Here is a 19,359-nt window from a genome sequence, read left to right on the forward strand (position 1 = left end):
GAAGATTAGTCCAAAGGACTAATGGACCACAACTACCACAGCCTCCACCAGACTGAGTCCAGCAGAACTAGATGGTATCTGGCTACCACCACTGACTGCTCCAACAGTGATCACAATAGAAGGTCCCAGACAGAGCTGGAGAAAAAAGTAGAATAAAATTCTAACTCACAAAATAAGACCAGACTTACAGGTCTGACAGAGACTGGAGAAACCACAAGAGTATGGTCCCCAGGCACCCTTTTAGCTCAGTAAGAAGTCACTGCTGAGGTTCACCCTTCATCCAAAAACCAGACAGGTCCACAAAACAAAACAAGAGTAAAGGGGCACACCAGCCCAGAGGCAAGGACTAGAAGGCAGGAGGGGACAGGAAAGCTAGTAATAGGGAACCCAAGGTCGAGAAGGGAGAGTGTTGACATGTCATAGGGTTGGTAACCAATGTCACAAAACATTATGTGTATTGTTTAATGAGAAGCTAGTTTGTTCTGTAAACCTTCACCTAAAGTACAATAATAAATAAAATAAAAAGAATGCACACAATATTAAAACTACCGAGAAAATATGTATTTCTTTCATTTTGAACTCCACAACCATTGCTTGCTTTCCTGGTACCTAGGTTTCAGGGTAATGCATTTTGTTGGTGTCTTAAGCTGGGTTCTCTAGAGAAGCAAAACCACAGTAAAGTGTATATATAGAGAGATTTATATGAAGGAACAGCTCATGTGATTGTAGAGGCTGGAACATCCCAAGTCCATGGCTTGAGATAGAGCCTTCTCCAGATTCACACAGCTGCAGGGGCTGGGGAACCCAAGATCGGCAGGTTGGAGAGCAGGGCTCTTGTTCCCAGGCTATGAAGATTGATGAATCCCAAGATCAACAGGCAAGACCACAAGGCTTCTCATGATTCACATAGCTGCACGGGCTGGTGAACTCAAGATTGGTAGGTAAGCTGCTAGCTCAAGTCCCAAGAACCAGAGGTCAGGTGAACAAACGGCAGCTGCAGGATCCACGGGAGGCAAAAGCTAGAAAATCCACTTATATTCAGATGCAGGCCACACGCCCAAGGAAACTCCCTTTCAACTGACTGGTTACTCACAACAGATACCATCATGGGAGTGATCGCATATAAACACCCAGAATTATGGCCCAGCCAAGATAACACATAATCCTAACCATCACAGTTCACCCCTTGTCAACTTGGCACCCATACACATCTCCCCAAACTATACATAACTCTGAACAAAGACAATTACAAAGTCATACTTGTGCCTAACATGATACAACTAACACGCAAACAACCAAAAACGCACTAGCCACGTTTACATATAATATTTCATAAGTGAAGAATATCTGATGCACACATACAAAGCAGAAATACTCATAACAATTACAGTCCTCATTTCTGCAACTGGTCACATGGACGTAACTGGTATTTAGAACTACCTTCTTCCACCACCCATTCCGTATTCCCTTCGCCCTCAGCAAGCAACTCAGCTGGTCGTCATTCTTTGCCTGGTAGGGTGGCCCAAACCTTCACTCCTGAAGGGTCTGGGTCATTCATTAGTAATCATGTCGGAATTGGGTTGCTGTATTTTGCACTGACTTCACAGGGCATGGTAGTACTAATAGACATCCTAAGAGATCTCCTGCATTCCAGACATACTCTACTTTACCTCCATTATGTAATATCAATCCGATTTCCTCTCGGTAATCAGTATCAATCACACTAGCCAGTATGGTAACGCCCTTCAGGTACTGGTGAAAGGTTAGGCTCTGGGTGAACACATGTATGATATCTTTCTACAGTCTGTCACAATAAGAAGTATAAGGAAGCTGGTTGGTTGGTCCTACTTCCACTAGACAAACTGGTGAAAGAAAGAGATGCACTCAGGGCTTCAGAGTCAAAGCTAAAGTGCAACATAAACGACCTCAAAGTTTCCACTTGTGCTTTGAAAGAAAGCCTTATTTCTTGTAGTAACAGAGCTGATATTGTCGAAAACTAAACCCAGAGTCTTACTGTAAGAGTGACTGATTAGGTCAGCTCAATTACCAACTGCAAGAGATGAGGTTAAAGTGAGTGCATTGATTGGGAAGAAGTGGGAACCTAAAACTCAGGATGGGGACCTCATACCACCAAGAAACACGAGCCAGGAAAATAACGCGTCCTTTGAACCCAGGGTCCCTGTGCTGAGAAGCTCCTGACCAGGGGAAGACTGATGACAAGGACCTTCCTCCAGAGCTGGCTGAGAGAGAAAGCCTTCTCCTAGAGCTGATGCCCTGAATTTGGACTTGTAGCCTACTAAACTGAGAGTAAATTTCTCGTTGTTAAAGCCATCCACTTGTGGTATTTCTATTATAGCAGAACTAGATGACAGAGACAGTTGGAAACTTTGGCTCTACACCTTAAATGAAATGTGACTTGGAGTTCTGGAGATCAGAACTAAGGCACACCCACCCACCATCCCACCCAGAGCCAGACTCCTGGCTGGCCAAGTTCCACATCCTATGTCTGAGAGCGATGCTTTAGAGTGGTGAAGGAGCAGGGTGAATAGAAGACAATCCTTTGTTTCCCTGGTACCATTTGCATCTTGCATGCTTACTGTGGCTCTGATGGTTTTAATGGTGCCCCCATCCCGGGTGTTCACTCAGGACCTAGGACATCCTTCTGAACAGCACCTTTTACACTGCATCACAATTTCTTGTGGACCACCTGTGCTCACCCTGGAATCCATGTTGTTTGAGGGCCGGAACCTTTTCTCATGAATTTCTCAAGTCCCAGTTTCTAACAACACAGGGCCTGGTGCACAGTGCATGCTGTAAATATTTGTCAAATGAAAAAGATATATTCAAAAGGTAAGAAGTCTGGTCTCTGAAAACTGTTCTTTTCAGTGGTATTTTGCTATAGTTTCCTAAGCAAATTTCACTTTGGAACTGTCTAACCTTGTTGCAGATAAACCAATGGGGTAAAAGAAATGTTGATAAAGGCAACCACCACTTTGGTCTGTTCCTTGGCAGCAGGGGCCTCTATCACTCTCAAACCTAAAACAAGCCAGTTGCCGAGGAGTCGCTTCCAACTCATGGCAACCCCATGTGTGCATAGTAGAACTGCCCATAGGGTTTTCACGGATGTGACCTCTCAGAAGTATATAACTAGGTCTTTCTTCCCAAGCACCTCCGGGTGGGTTCAAACCACCAATCTTTTGCACAGAAGCCTAGCACTTAACAATTTGTGCCAGCCAAAACCCTGGTATAGCTCAGAAACAGCTGAGTCAGATGGAAAACAATGTGGAAAGAGTGCTTTGCTGAGAGCCTTCTGTACCAGATGCTTACGATCTCATTTAGTTCCTGGAGCAGCCTGAGGGAAGTGTCTGTTCAGGGCAGAGCTGGGATTGGAACCCAGGGTGCCTCTCCAAAAGTCTCTGTGCCTCATCATAGAGCCTTGCCGAGAAGAAGGATCAAAGACTGCTGGAGATCTTCACTCCTTCCACCAAAGTAATCCACACACAATCTTACAAAATCCAAGTGGGACTCTTTCAACCATTCCAGTTTCCCGGATGTAATTTGCATCTCCCTCAATTTATCTAAATCCTCTCAAAATCTTTATATGTCTTCTCTGCTACACTTCTCAGAGATAAAATGTCTATAAAATTAATATACTCAGTGCGAATTTACACTTTCCATTATTTACCAAAAATTTACCTCTCTCCATCTTAAAGAAATGCCTTCTTCCTGCAGTGTGGTCTCCAATTTCCAATTAGGTTCTGCTCCAGGACTCCACTTGGATCATCTACACACCTCCCCCAAGATACTATAAGTGGGGCCCAGTTCCCAAGCTCGCCTAAGGAAACACAGCCAAGGAGCACAGACTGAAAATTCTGTACGTGTCCTAGGTTCATTCCCTCTCTTTAAGGTTCCTGATAATACATTTCAAAGACTTTCTACATAGCTCAGTAGCCATCATTTCTATTTTGGCCACATAGTAAAAGAGTGATCATTTAAAGGAATTTTAAAAAGTTACTTATTACACACCAACTATAGTGTCGCTGTGAGTTGGAATCGACCCAACGGCACTGGGTGTTTGTGGGTATGAGTGAGGGACTACTACGCTCACTGCACAGATGAGGAGCCCACAGCTTCAGAGAGGGTGTATGTCCAGGGTCACATACAAGTAGACATGGGGCTTTCTTGCTCCAGAGTCCATGTCCCTTACTCTTGGCCCCACTAACTCCCCAAACGTTAAATGACTACAAGTCCCTTTAAAACCATTTACAGCTTCAAAGCATGGATGTGCAGTTAATCAGTTAAGGCTAGAACATCTCGTGCACATTTCCTAACTTCTACATCTCACCCACCTGCTGCAGAAGTTACCGAGCAGGAATTTCCCTGTGAGAATGCAAAAGATCTATTTTTACTCTCTAACTTCTGTTTTTCAATCTTTTCCTCCCATGTATCCTTGCACAGTGATTCAGCAAGTGGCCCCACTGATTTCATTTCTCATTTTCCTGTTGATCATATTTTCCCCACTCTTTTTTTGTACCTGTTATGATTATGCTGGCTGCCATGAGAACCACCCCACCCATGCCTAATGGATCAAACAGGAGAGAAGTTCACTTTTTGCCTATATAAATGTAGCCTTGCCTACATACATGTAGCCTTGCCTACATAAATGTAGTCTGCAAAATATTCCTGATCCATGAGTGGCTTCATTCCAAGCGGTAATTCAGACAAAGGTCCTTTCACCTGGTGGCTCTACAGCTTCAGCATGCAGCTCCAAGGTCTGTAACATCACAGAGGGGAAGAGCATGGAGCCTTATTGTGGCCACCTAGAGTGTTATCCACCACCATCCCAGGCTCTGGAATCCAGGCACGAGGCCCCCATTTCAAAGCAAGGTGCTGGGCAAAGAGGCGTAGCATATGCCCAGGAGAACAGAGACAGGTGAGCTGGGTTCGTAAACAACCTCCTCAAGGCCTGTCACAAGATACTTCTCAAATCTATTTGGGTTTCCACAGTCCCGTTTGGCCCAGGTTCCGTACTTACCCTAAACTTTTAATAACATGTTTTCTTAAGTGGTCTCCACTATACTTAGGGCTTTTTTGTTTTGTTTTATTGCTGAGTCTTCCCCCAGTACCCAAGCCCTGTCATAGTCATCTTATTTAGCCTCTTCCTTTCCCATCTGGGAAACCCTGGTGACGTAGTGGTTAAGTGCTATGGCTGCTAACCAAAAGGTCGGAAGTTTGAATCTACCAGGTGCTCCCTGGAAACTCTATGGGGCAGTTCTACTCTGTCCTATAGGGTTGCTATGAGTTGGAATCGACTCATTGACAATGGGTTTGGTTTGGTTTGGTTTTTCCCATCTGATTATTTACCCACAAAACCCCTGATAATGCTCATGTTGATTTCATATGGCCAGATGCAAAAGGCCCCTGAAGAGAGGGACAGCCTATGTCCCCCTATCTCCACCCTGACCACCAGGGCAGACAGGAAGTGCAGACAGTGGGTAAGACCTTCGGCACTGGTGAGAGACTGTATGAGAAGCCCAGCTCCACAATTTACTAGCTGTGTCATCATGGGAAAGTTAACTTCTCTGTGCCTCACATTCCTCATCTCTAAATGGAGGTTCACAGCAGCACTTACCTTGTAGTGTTATTATGAGGACTGATGGGCACTCAGCATGGGGTCTGGCATTTAGTGAGTGCTGAAGAGACATGGCTTGTAATTTTTAACAGTTGGTCTGACCAGCTTGTATCATATCCTACTCTTGCTGCTCTAAGTGTGCTCCTTCCATGATTCCTAATCAAACAGACCAGCCTACCCTATGTAACTTAACCTGTGACTCAGTTTCCTCACATTTAAACACGGATGGTAATAGTACCCACCTTATGGAATTGTTATGAGGATTATACAGGTTGAAAAGTGCTTAGAGCAGTATCTGGCACATAGTGAGTGACATACAAGAACTTGTTAAACAAATAAAGGCGTACGAGGAGCTGGCTTCCTTGTAAATTCCTAATAGATTTTTGTGTGAGTCTCTAACTATCAGGCAGTGGGCAGGGAGTAGAAGCCCACTTGCTGGAGAGTTCCTAGAAGCTCACCCTTCCATCCAGGACAGACATCCCCTTATGATGCATCCCAAACATGCTTCAGTGTCTCAAGGGTAAGGAATATATGCCCTCGTGAAGCTGCCCAATCCACTCATTCGCTATTTTGGATGTTAGGAATGCTAGACTCCTGGTAAACACTCTTCGTTGGTGCCAATTCCCATACCCTTTTTTTTTTTTAATAAAAAGCTATGTCTGCATCTACGTATTCATTCATTCCTTCAACAAAAATTGAGTACTCACCATGCTTAACCAGGACCAGCACATCCAAGGTCGAGGCACAATGGCAAATGAATTAGCTTATTTTGGATGACAATAAGTGCTAGGAATGACCAGAGGGAAGGTAACTTTAGATTTATGGAGACAGTGACATGGGAACCAATTGGGGGGTTGGGAAGGAGACTAGAACAGAAGCTGGGAATCCAGTTAGGCAAAATGGTGCAGTAGCCCAGCATTTGGGGATGTTTTCTTGCTTAAAGTTGGTAGCAATGACAATGATTTAAGAAGTGGAAGGATTTGTGATTCTGAGCTTTTTAATAAAAGGGATATATACCTAAGGGTGGCCAGATTTCCATACTTCTGTGATGATTCATTATGGAATTCACAAATAAGGGGGACGGGTGGAAGCCCTTCTAAGGGTGGCCAGATTTCCATACTTCTGTGATGATTCATTATGGAATTCACAAATAAGGGGGACGGGTGGAAGCCCTTCTAAGGGTGGCCAGATTTCCATACTTCTGTGATGATTCATTATGGAATTCACAAATAAGGGGGATGGGTGGAAGCCCTTCATACCATGTGTTATTCTAGGCAGAGCATCGTCTTTACATTATAATGTATTTTAGGATGTCATTTTTCCCCAGAGATAATATGGTACTTCCTCTAGCCAATCAGATTCTACCTTATGATCTTTTGTTGTCATTTTTCTTCTCCATGGATTGCATTCTTCTAGCAAGCATGGAGGTGTCAGATCTTCCTTTCCCATGGGACCCAGCATTTGTTACACACTTGTTATACAAGTCTGTACACATGACTGAACTGAGTCCAGGGTCCAGCTACAGTTCTTGGCAATGGTAACAACTGCAAATATCAAATTCTAGACACTTTCACTAAGAAGGCCCCAAGGAAGGATGCTCAGTCTAGGGCAGTACACCTTCAGTTGCTGCGGGGCTGTCTGGGGCAAAAATGGCTGCCATTGCCTCCTTCCCTGCCTTTGCTCAATGCTCCCTTGCCTGACTAATTTTTATTTGTTCTTCACGATGGAGCTTAGGGCCACCGCCTCCAGAAGTGCCTCCTGTTCCCCAAAGCAGCTGGATTAGGTGGCCCACCTCTGGAATCTCAAATAAACCCATGTTTATCCTGATCACAGCATTTATCAGAGCCTCATCTCTTTCTCTTCACTTTTTCTCTTCTGCTGGACCCCAGGGGACATGTCTCATCTATCGTTTCATCTCAGCAGGGTTCAATGCGCTTGCTGAATTAATACATGGTACATCTAATACATCGCTGGTGGGAGTATAAATTAGAAAATTGGCAGCATCTACTAAAGCAGTGGTGCTCAATTGGGGGTGATTTTTCCCTCAGGGGATCTTTGGCAATGTCTGGAGACTAGATGCTACTGGCGTCTTGTTGAGTGGAAGCTGCTAAACACCCTACAATGCACAGGACTGGAAAGGCCCCCCACAACACAAAATTACCGGATGCAAAATGTCAATGGTGCTGGGGTTGAAAAACACTGTGCTGAAGCTAAACGTACACCTCATCTATGGCCCTGAAATCCCACAGCTAGGCATATAGGCCCAGGAAAAATGATGCCTACGTCCATCAAAAAAACATACCATGCTTGTAGCAGCTTTATTCATAAAAGTTCCAACACTAAAACAACCCAAAAGCCCATTGATAGGATAATAAATGAACTGCAGTATATTTATACAGTGAAATATACCACACACACAAAAAAAAGGACTGCTACGTGTAATAATATGGATGTACCTTACAGACATAATGATGAACTAAACAGCAAGACCAAAATAACAGGCAAAATTTATCTATGGTGATGGAAGTCAGAAAAGTGGTTACCTCTGGGGATACCCACAAAAACTCACTGCCATCGAGTCGCGCCTGGAGATTAAAAAAAAAAGGTGTTTTTGGTTTTTTGAGATAGTAGGTACTAATTGGGAAGAGACAGAAGGGAACCTTACGAGGTGCCAGAAATGTTGATCTGCTTGGTAGTTACATCAGTGTACCACCCAAGTAAAACTGACTGTGTTGTACACTTACGATCTGTGCACTATATGTATGCTACACCGTAACACATTTTTTTAAATGGTATGCTCTTTTAAGAGCCTCCTTTCCAACAGGAATCCTGCATTGGTTTGCTGCCTTATAAGCGAGAAGCTATTTAATGGACTCTCAGGCATAACGTTGATAGGAGTGTAAGTAGGTACGTTTCTTGAAGACTATTACGCAACAGACATCAAAAGCCTTAAAAACATGCAAAATCCTTAACTCAGTGCTGTTTTGATAATTTTATTCTAAGGAGAATATTAAGGACATGCACACAAACTTAGCTTCAAGAACATTTATCACAGCTTTGATTTAACAGCAAAAAAAAAATTGGAAAGGGATAATAAACTCAATGTCCACCCAAAGGGGACTAGAGAATATTGTGAAGTCATTAAAATGACTTTTTTAAAAGTTTCAATGGAAAGTGTTCACTATGAATCAATTAAAATAAAAAAGCAGGTCACCCCCCAATATGTAACCTATGATCTATGAAGGACATGTCAATATGTGAACTGTATCTCTACGTAATGGGATATTACGGAATTTTTTAACTTTTGTTTTGTTCTCTAAAATAAACATATAACCAAAACCCACTGCTGTTCGGTTGACCCCGACTCAATAGCGATCCTATAGGATAGAGCAGAACTGCCCCATAGGGTTTCCAAGGAGCGGCCGGTGGATTTGAACTGCTGACCTTTTGGTTAACAGCGACAGCTCTTAACCACTGAGCCACCGAGATTCCAAAACAAACATATATTACCTATTAATAAAGATGCACAAAGTTGTTAAAAATAAAGGTGAGTTTTAATCTGTAGAACTGGGTCCTGTACTCTCTCCAAGGCTGGCCTCCTGCTGCAGAACAGCTCCTAAATTCCCACTCCAAGGGCTCAGGGGTGGCAGAGATTATTAAATAAGGAGTAGATCAAAGTCTCGGTTCTTCTGTCCCACATTCTGATTGCGGGGTTGTCTACACAAATCCACATATGTGTCAAAACTCACAGAACTTTACACTTCCCCCCCTAAAAAAAAGTTAAACGCATTTCTACGCATAAATACGAAAATAAATATTTTTGACTAAAAATAATTCTAGGTTCAGTAAGAAAAGGCACTACCTTTCCCAAATTATCTAGTCTGACTAGGCTGATGGTGATCGCTTAGCCAGGTAACCTGTGAGTGAAGAGATATGTCTATCTTTCTCTGTGAAGTGCAGGTAACTTCTATCTCATGGAGTAATTGTGAAGATTAAGTGTTACAGCACATGACAAAGCAACATACAAATGACAACTGTTGGTTACTGTCATCGTGAACTCAAGTTTCACCGACCACATGCACGGATTCCTTGGAAAATAACAAAACGTCTCTTCTAGGATGCTCCCTTCTCTGAATTTTATATGGCTATGGTACATAACTTTGCACTTCATTATTTTGTAGCACTGCGTAAGATTTATCTTGGGTCTCTCCAGGGCTCCAGGAACTCACCAGTTTTTCCTGCAGCCACAGAACCTAGTATAGAGCTAAAGCCAGTTTTTTTTTTTTTTTTCCCCAGTTGCTGTCCAATCAACTCCAACTCATGGCGATCCCACGTGTCAGAGCAGAACCATACTCCACAGGGTTTTCAATGGCTGATTTTTCATAAGTAGATCACCAGGCCTCTCCTCTGAGGTACCTCCAATCTTTCAGTTAGCATCCAAGCCCATATAATTGGCACAATAGAGAGGGATCCATGTATTTTAACTTGCAAACCCCTTGGCAGCAGAGGACCTCAGTTTAATTCTGTTCTTAAAAGAAGTATTTTTCTCTTCTTACTTGCTCAGCAAAAAAAACTTCAACTTGGTAAACCCACAACAAAGCCTAAAGTTAAATATCTGACAATGTTAATTTTCAACACCATATGTTCCTCTCCAGCTTCCCAAGGTCATAACTCCCTACTGAATGGTTACAGAGGCCGCAGACATGGGTAAATGAAAAACTGTTTCATGAAGTTCATATCTCTAATATAAAGAGAGAACAGCTCAGAACCCAGCCAGCCACTACAAAAACTGACAAAGCCACGCAGATGCCAGCCCTTGTGCATCTGTGACTCTCTTTTTCCTTTGCCTCCTCAGAGGAAACGAATCACAAGACTGCTCAGAATAAGAAGCCAAAAGGGCAGAGACCAAAAGCAGCTAGGCCTTAGTTGTACACTGTTGCCAAAGCGTGAGCTTGCATACAGTGTTGCTATCCATGGCAGCACCCAGAGACAACAGCTTGCCTGGCTATTTTAGGGGGCTGTGCTACCAGTTCGTTAAGATTCTGGACCTTGAGCTCCCCCGTTATCATCTTCTGTCCCCACACTAACCCTCCATCCACACAGGGGCTAAAAGCTGGCCAGCCAGCCCTGCTAGCACAACTGGATCACAGTCTTTGTAGTTAAATAATCCAGAGGGAACCAACACCTCCAAGCACAGCCAGAACCTGAGAAAGAAGGGAGAGAAGAGGGATATGTGGGGGAATGGGAGAGAGGAGAAATGGATATGTAGTGATATGGACATATATATGGAGTGAGGACCCCCTCCATCCGTAATTGCTGGCTGGAGTTCAGGAGGACCTGGCCCAGGAAGCTAATTCTACTGAAAAACAGAAGGCAGGGGCTGGGAAGACCTGCACAGGTATGGCCTTCCACGTGACTGGGATTCTCCACCCTCACTACAGAAAGGCTGCTATGAGGGCTGGCACTCAGGATCCAGGGCCTCCTCCTTCCTCCCTCCCTCCCTCCCTCCCCTCTCTGCTGGGCGGCCTACTGGGGCCATATGGCAGTGCTGACTGCAGATCAAAAACACCCTTCCTCAGTGTCTACCACCACCCCATGCACAGGGACTCTTCAAAAGGGTTTTTAGGCCATCAGAGGGCTCAATGACAGCAGTTTAACCTATTTCTGATAAAACAAATCCTACTCAGCCCAACCAAACACAGGCAACATATATTTACATATGAAACACTGTTACATACATACATGAATACACATTTCTTTTTAAAGTGGAAAGCAGGCAGAGATCCTGTTCTATGTATTAATACAGACATCTCTGCTTTCCTCATCTGATTCTAGCAACAGCCATTTTAACAAGTCTTCTCTCATGCAGGCTGGTTGCAAATGGAAATGCCTCCTCTTGCTCTCTCCCCACTTGGCCCTAACCACAGTGAGATTTGCTAAGAAAATGGGGACAGAGATGGATGTGACCCAGGCTGCATCCTGGCACAGGGAGAGCCCGTTCCGGCTAGAAGTTTGTTAGAGACTGCACTTAGATAAACTCAGCACGCTGAGCCACGAGAGTGCTCACCATCAGAATGGCTAGGGTGCAGCTCTCCGCCTCTTTGTAAGCACATCCTTCGCTCCACATTGCTAGGCCCCAGGAAGTCCTCTTACCGACACTCCACTTCTGCATCTATTTTCAGCCTATAAATCATACTCTTATTTCAGGGCCATTTGAATTCATGCTTAACAAGCCACTAACCTCACCTCCCCAGCCCCGCCCTCAATTTCTCTTGGGGAGAGGGTGGTGCAAAGAGGAAGGGAAATGCTAAATTAGATCTGGATTTAAAAAGCAAGCTCCCACAGAGAAGAGGAAATCAGGATTGGGCACAAATACCATCAAGAAGCCCCTTGTTTTTGTGGTTCAAGTGCTTGGCTGTGATTCTTAAGTCTCAGTGTGGACTTGGTGAGCTTCCAAAAGAAGGCAAATTTGAACCTAGCACTGAAAGACATACAATATTGCTCTTCAAAACTAGAAGTGCTGCAGTGGCTGGATTAAACAGCTCTGCAGCAGAATTTCTTCCACCTGCAGGCTAATATATACAATGTTGCTTTCATTCATTTCAGCATGCCCCCTCTCCTCACACCATCACTTGTCTGCTTCTTACAACCAGGTTTCATCTAATGCAATTCCCCTATTGCTCCCTGAAATACAGGGGGGCTTGCTGCATTCTTCCAGGTGGACTCGAAGCATGTATCTCAAGTGTTCCAAGATAGAAAACTAGATCACAGACACGCATAGCATTAAGTTTGCCAAAACCAGGCCTCTGGGCTGGCACTATCCATAAATAGCTGTCCAGGGCAGGAAATCTTTGACATTCTGAAAAATGTAGGGCAGTATTAAAGGATTATACAGAGTGACATGATTTTAAAAATTCCTGAACTCTTAACTAAAGCCTCGATGCAAACGTGCTTTTAAACTGACCCACCCCCAAAGCACTGCAAGCTAAAGTGGGCTTTGCAAGGCCAGATGCAGCTAAGGGTATGGACACTGCAGCCTGCCTGAGGTCTAACCACTCCCTGTTGAGAGTCCAGCCTTGAAACAAGCCCAGTGCAACCCACCGGGTGCAGCATGAACTCCAGAGCCAAGTCTGGGCCGAAGTCAGAGGCCCTTTGGGCATGCCCTCCTGCGGGCCCTGTTGCTAACTGGTGGAACAATAAACTGAGAGCTACGGGAGAAGCCGCATCAGGCAGGTGGCTGGAGGCCACTCCCTGGCCCTCATCAGCACTGGTTGCGCACACTTCCACCAGATGATATGGTGTGGGGAGCCTGCCTGGGAAGAAAGACGGAAAGGCTGTGACAAAGAACAAAGCATTAGAGGAGGCTGGGCTCCTCCTCTCACGGAGGGCAGTGATATGTTAACGTCAAACCCAACTCCAAGAAAAAAAAGGAGGCAGTAAACAGGACCTTCAGCGGCCTGCCGGACTGCGACTCCCGTGATCTTCTCCAAATACCAGGGCATATAATGATGGCAATAATAATATGCAGAACACACCCGAAAGTACCACCTGCAGGAAGAGCATACATCCTAATGCTACTAAGCCGGTCCCTTCACTCTTCCCCTTAGTTCTTAACAAGAGATCCCGAATCCAATGGACATAGAAAGTTTCTCAGTTTAACTGGAGAAAACGAAGCCAAGCAAAGACACCGCGGGTGGCCTCTCGGATGATCACTGGATCATGCTGCAGCCTCTCCACGCCCCACCCCAGCACCTGGTAGGCCTGCTCCGGGCCGTCAGTGCTAAACGACCTCCCCTCAAAGCCAAGCCAAGCTTTCAGAACCTCAGGCGTGGGAAAGCCAAACTTTACCTCACAAGAGTGACCTCCCAGGTGTGACTAGCTTCTAGTGCAGGACACAGGGTGCAGCCCAGAAGCGACTGAAGCCCTTTTCATTGGCGCTGCCTTACCCCTCCTCCCAACAAGGAATTCGGACCCCCCACTCTCTGGCAGGTTCAGTCTCTCACTTTACATCCTCGTTTCCGCAGCCTCATATATGCCCTGAACCGCACAGCTGCCCACACGCCAAGTCAGCCAGCGGAACATCCGCAATTCCGCGTTCCCCAGAAGTGCCGAACCAGCAGCCCAGCCCGGGGTCCCCGCGCGCGCTTACCGCCGCTCTCCTTGCAGCGCGGGGTCGGGGGGTCCTGCAGCACCGGGCTCCAGCCCCCGCCGTCCTCGTCGTCCTGCAGCTCCGCCTCCGGGGCCCGGGGAGGCGGCGGGCGCTGCGCCGCGGCCGAGGCTGGCGCGGGGCCGGTCGGCTCGTCCTCGTCGTCCGAGGAGGCGGCTGAGGAGGAGCGCGAGTCGGCGGAGGTGCTATAGAAGGGGTTCCCGCTGCTGTCCGGGCCCGACTCGCCGAACACGTCGTCGGAGATCTGCAGGCTCTCGTAGCGGGAGCGCGCCGCCTCCAGCAGCGCCAGAGCCTTCCGCCGCGGGCCGCCGCCGCCCTCCGCCATCATCACCGCCGCGGCCGCCGCTGCCGCCGGCCCGAGCTCGGCCGCGCGCAGCCCTTCGGCGCCGGCAGCCCCGGCGCCCCGGCCTGCGCCCCGCACCGCCCCCCACCAGCGCAGCCCGCAGCACAGCGGCCGCCTCCGCCCCGGCCCCGGCCGGCCCGCCGTCTTGCCGCTCTTGCCCAGCGCCCGGCCGGGACCGCGGCCCTCCAAGCTGTGGGCCCCCGGGCCGCGGGCGCACCAGCCGCCGCAGACGCGCGCCCCGCGAGCCGAACGGAGAGCCGGGGCCGCTGCGGCCGGGCGCAGGGCTGGGCCGCCGCCGATACCGCCTCTGCGCGCCCCGCGCCACCCGCACCGCCGGCCCAGCCCGCGCCCACCCTCCGAGCGGCGCTCTCCCGCTGCGCCCGCGGAGCCCGCCGACCTTCCCAAAGCCGGAGCGGCCAGAAGAGACTCCGCCTCACCCTCAGGGGCCCTGGCCAATCGGAGGCACAGCCAGACAGCGGGGCGGACTTGGGGCGGGTCCTGGGCCGGGGCCGCCCCCACCCTCCAGGCCTGGCGGGGCGCGCTGGCCCGGATCGGCGGGAAGGAGGAGGTCTGAGGGCCCTGCGGGAGTCCCTTCTCCTGCAGGACGCCGCCTTGAACGGCGACTCCAGAGGCCCGGCACTGCCCCTCGGGGAGGGGAGGCAGGAAGAGGGTGGGGCAGCCAGGGGAGGAGGAGCAAGCTACTCTTCTGGCCCTTCCGCAATCCGAGTCCGTCTCGGGGAGCTGTCCGCTCTTACGGTTCTGAACCGAAAGGCTGTGGACGCCCGCCCGGCGTGACAGGCGGCGGCCTGGCACCGTGCGCAGGGCACTCGGAGTGCGTGGAAGGCTCACGATCGGCGGCGGTAGCTTCTGTTTCTATCAGGTCAAAGCCGGCTGCACTGCATGTTTCTACAAACACAAGGGCTATCCGGCTTCTTGGAATCTTGTTTTAATTAGGAGTTGGCCTTACCATTTCTGGTATCACATGCTATCTTAGGTTGAGTTCCCTAGAGAAGCAAAATCAGTGAACAACATATATATCTCTCTGTAGAGAAAGGTTTATCTGAAGGAAATGTTCACGTGGCTGTAGAGTCTGGCAAATCCCAAGTCAGGCTGGAGGCTTCTCCCGACTGATGCAGCTGCAGGGGCTGACTGTGGGCAGGTCAGGTGGCTCACACGCTGTAGAGGCCAAAGTATCCTAAAATTGCCCAGCAATACAGCAGGCCACTGGCTTAAGTCCCAAGAACTGGAGGTCAGATGATGACAAGCCAGAAGCAGGATCTAGAGGAATCAAGGGAGCATTAGCCAGACCATCCATATGTGTGTGTGTGTGCACAGGGGATACAGGCCACACCCCCAAGGAAACGTCCCCTACAGCTGATTGGCTGATCATATCAGATCACATCATGGAGGATGACTACATCATTACAAAACTGTCAAACAACATCATTACTTTATTGCCACACTACATCGTTGCATAACTGCCAAACCATTGAGAGTGATCCAGCCAAGTGGACACACAACCTTAACCATCATGTATGCTACCTCAGTCTCACTTCTATATCCCTGAAATTTGAGGGTGGCAGTGTCTCCAGTTAGGTATATAGTGAGTCCTCATCATTTTTTATCTTTGACATCTTTTGAACTCCACATATTGATTACTTTCTTCTCCTACTTTCACAAATAGTGCAATAAGTCACAATAATTATTATTAGGGTCATAAGGCCACTTTTGTTCTGAAGTAAAACAAATTCATGGAGATGTGAAGGGTTTACAAACCCTACTGCATATTAACTAAATAATAGTTACACACAACAGAAAGGGCATGTTGCTTTTTCTAAGCCTGCATAAAGAATGAAGATGTTTGGAATATTCCACCACCAAGTGATGTCAGTCCTATCGAAGGCAGGTACCTCGTGCTCATGCACTCCCCTCTCCAGACCCTGCATTCCCTCCAAGCAACCAGGAGCTCTGCAGTGGCATAAATTCATTTTAATCTCCAAAACTCAATACATAAAAAGAAAGGGATGCATTGAGGAAAGACAAGTCTTGAGGTGTTTTGCTGCAAAGGGAGCGGAGAAAAAGGAGGTACCAGAGGAGGTTGTGAGGTAAAGGGAAAGATTTTTTTAAGATCAGGAGATGTTTGAATGATTATTGGCAGGAGTCCGTAGGGAGAATACAGGAGAGACACTGGAGGGGGAACAATTGATAAAACAAGGTCATTGTGTTGGTTGGGTTGGGATCCTGTGTGAGGGGTGATCTCAGCTCAGAACAGAGAATGGATAAAGGGCCCAAAGCAGGCACATTTGTATTCTCAGGCGAAGCCTGTGGGAGCTCTTTCCTCACTGACTCATTTTTTTCGGTGACATAGGAAGTGAGACCATCAGCTGTATCTGAGGAAGGGGAGAAGAGGTTCAGCTCTCAGCCCTGGCTGTACCTTAGAATCCCTGGCAACCTGAAAAGCACGATCATATCCAGGGCCCTCCTCCACATCAATGAAACCAAACTCTGGAAGGTGGGACCTGGGCACGTTTTAGATGTTCCCAGGTGATTCAAGTGTGCAGCCAGAGTAGAGGATCCCAGTGCTAGGGGTTTGAGGAGAGAAGGTGCGAAACAGTCAGAACAATTATTTAGGAGAGTGGGTGACTCAGTGGACTAGAGAAATGCAGTTGTGCTTGAGGTTGTGGATTTGAAGCAAGTCCTGTCAACACAGTTGTTTTTCTCCAGCAACATTTAGCTGCAGGGGCAAGCTAAGGGTTGACAGAGTGTTGGATTTACCAAAGTAGGGTTCTGCCAGGCTTATATGATGCAGGCAGAGAGTAGAAGAGCATGACTATAATGATGGACCTGGAATCTATGCCAGGTAAGGAGGCAAGTGAGAATTTGGAGGAAAGATTAAGAGTCAATAAAAAGGGGATAGGTCTCAGAGTAATTGAAAGTAGGAAAGCAAACGGACACATATACACCAATGTTCATTGCAGCATTATTCACAATTACCAAAAGGCAGAAAGAGCCTAAATTATCTATCAACAGATGAATGGGTAAATAAATGTGGTACATACATGTAATGGAATAGTGCTCACCCATAAAGCAAAACGTAGTTCTGATCCATGCCACAACATGGATGAACCTTGAAAACATCACACTGAGTAAAATAAATCGGTCAAAAGAGAACAAATGTTATATGATTCCACCTATATGAAATACCTAGGGTAGGCAAGTATATAGGGACCAAAGTTTATTAGTGGTTACCAGGGGCCAACAGGAGGGAAGAGAAAACAGGACTCACTGCTTAAGGGACACGGAGCTCTTATTAAGGATGATGGAAAAAATTGTAAATAGGTGATGGTAGTGGTTGAACATGATAAACATAACTTAAGTCACTGTTGAAAAGGCAAACGATTTGTTACAAATATATTTACCACAATAAAAAAGGCGGAGGAGGGTGGAGATCAAAGGCTTCTCATCACAGGATTTTCTTTTTTCTTCTGAGTTGTTTATCTAAGCAACACTTCCATGAAATAATTTAAGGCATCTGAACCCCTGCAAAGCAGCACAAACAACTCTGATTAATGTCTCAGCCTACCTTTTTTTTTTTTCTTCAGGGTTTGAAATCTTTTTTTTTTTTCCCCAACAAGTAAACATTGTGAGATATGTAGAGTGAATAAAAAACAAATATTGGGAGCTGGACTTTCATATTCTTGGAAAATAGGATAGCGTATTGAGTTAGGGGTGGTTCTAAATCCCACAATTTTGGCCTGTCCAACACGTTGATTTGGGCTTCTAGCCTCCAGAACTGTGAGACAATTAAGCTCTGTTCTGATTAACCACCCAGCCTGTGGTACTTTGTATTGACAGCCTTAGGAAACTAATGCAAAAATCATTAGTTGAAAAAAAAATCCCACGATTTTGTAAGTTTGTCTGGTGTTCCTTCTCTGCCCCATTGGCGATCTCTTTCCTCCTTAAGCCACACAACCCCCATTCCACTTGTTCTCCACAGAAGAAAAGGATCTGATACAATTACTATCCCCAAAGTATATTTTCACTTTAAATGAGAAATTGCTGGGGAAGGTTGGTGTGTAACAGAAATGAATAGATTTCTTTAGTGGTACAATCTACTGGGTATTCTAAGAAGCTGGGGAAGATGCTCCCTGTAAGAGAAGCGCTTCTCAGTGTTCCTAAATTCACAAACTTACAGTTGACACCAGTGCAATTAAAAGTATAAATTGGAGCTTCAGGGTCAAATTTTATCTAAGTTACTGAAATGGTATATCGTTGTAGACTTAATGTTAAGGCCACATCTGTCCCTCAAGTTTCTTAGAGTAAGAATGACCAAAGGACTGTGTTTACAAGGTTGTCTATGAAAAGCTTATTGTTAGATGCCATCAAGATGGCCCCCGACTCATGGTGACCTCCTGAACAATGGAATGAAATGTTGCCTGGTACTGTGTCATCTCCATGATTTGGTTGCAGGTTGGACCAGTGTGATCCGTAGAGTTTCTATAACTGATTTTTGGAAGTAGGTCGTCAGAGCTTTCTCCCTGGTCTGTCTTAGCCTGAAAGCTCTGCTGAAACCTGTTCAGCATCATAGCAACATGAAGGACTCCACTGACAGACTGGTGGTGGCCACACTTCAGGGGCACTGGCTGGGAACTGGACCCAGATCTCTCACAAGGAAGGCAAGAATCCTACCACTGAACCGCCAATGCTCCCACTGTGAAAGGTAGGCACGTAGCACAAGCGAATCATCACCCAACTAAAATGTAATCTGCACTCTGACTTTAGGAGGAAAAAGAAAAACACAAGAAGAAACTCTCATATCAGGACTTCCATCAAATTTGATGCAACCTTGGACCATTTCTCTATCTTTATTTGCAGTAATTTTTTTATTAGCACTAATGTTGTGATTAATATTTCTTGGTTACCACGAGCAGCTCAATTATCAGGGAAACATTGGTCTCTAAAGTTTGTTCTAATTTCTAAAGCAGAAGAGCACACTAATGGGTTAGAAATTTTTCAAATAAGTTTAAACAAATCCTGTGAGATTAGTATTCTTAATGAACTCATTTTCTAGATGACAAAAATGACACTTAGAGAGGCGAAGTCAGTTTTCCAAGATCATACAGCCAGTGCCGTCAGAGTTGGAACTCAGGCAGTCTAATTCCAGACTGAGTTCTTTCCTTTTTTTTTTTTTTTCCTTAATCGTGGCTAATACAGATA

General features: G+C 46.3%; 1 protein-coding gene across 1 annotated transcript in view; it reads right to left on the bottom strand.

Annotated features, from left to right (window-relative positions):
• PGBD5 (piggyBac transposable element derived 5) overlaps window positions 1–14,124 on the bottom strand; it is a 145,587-nt gene extending 131,463 nt beyond the window's left edge. Inside the window, exon 1 of the mRNA XM_003410891.4 lies at window positions 13,782–14,124. Within this exon, the coding sequence (XP_003410939.1) occupies window positions 13,782–14,124 (343 nt within the window). The remainder of the gene's footprint in view (window positions 1–13,781) is intronic.
• Window positions 14,125–19,359: the final 5,235 nt, after the last annotated feature.

The sequence above is a fragment of the Loxodonta africana genome, chromosome 25, assembly GCF_030014295.1.
Source record: "Loxodonta africana isolate mLoxAfr1 chromosome 25, mLoxAfr1.hap2, whole genome shotgun sequence".
In the NCBI taxonomy this organism is placed as follows: domain Eukaryota; kingdom Metazoa; phylum Chordata; class Mammalia; order Proboscidea; family Elephantidae; genus Loxodonta; species Loxodonta africana.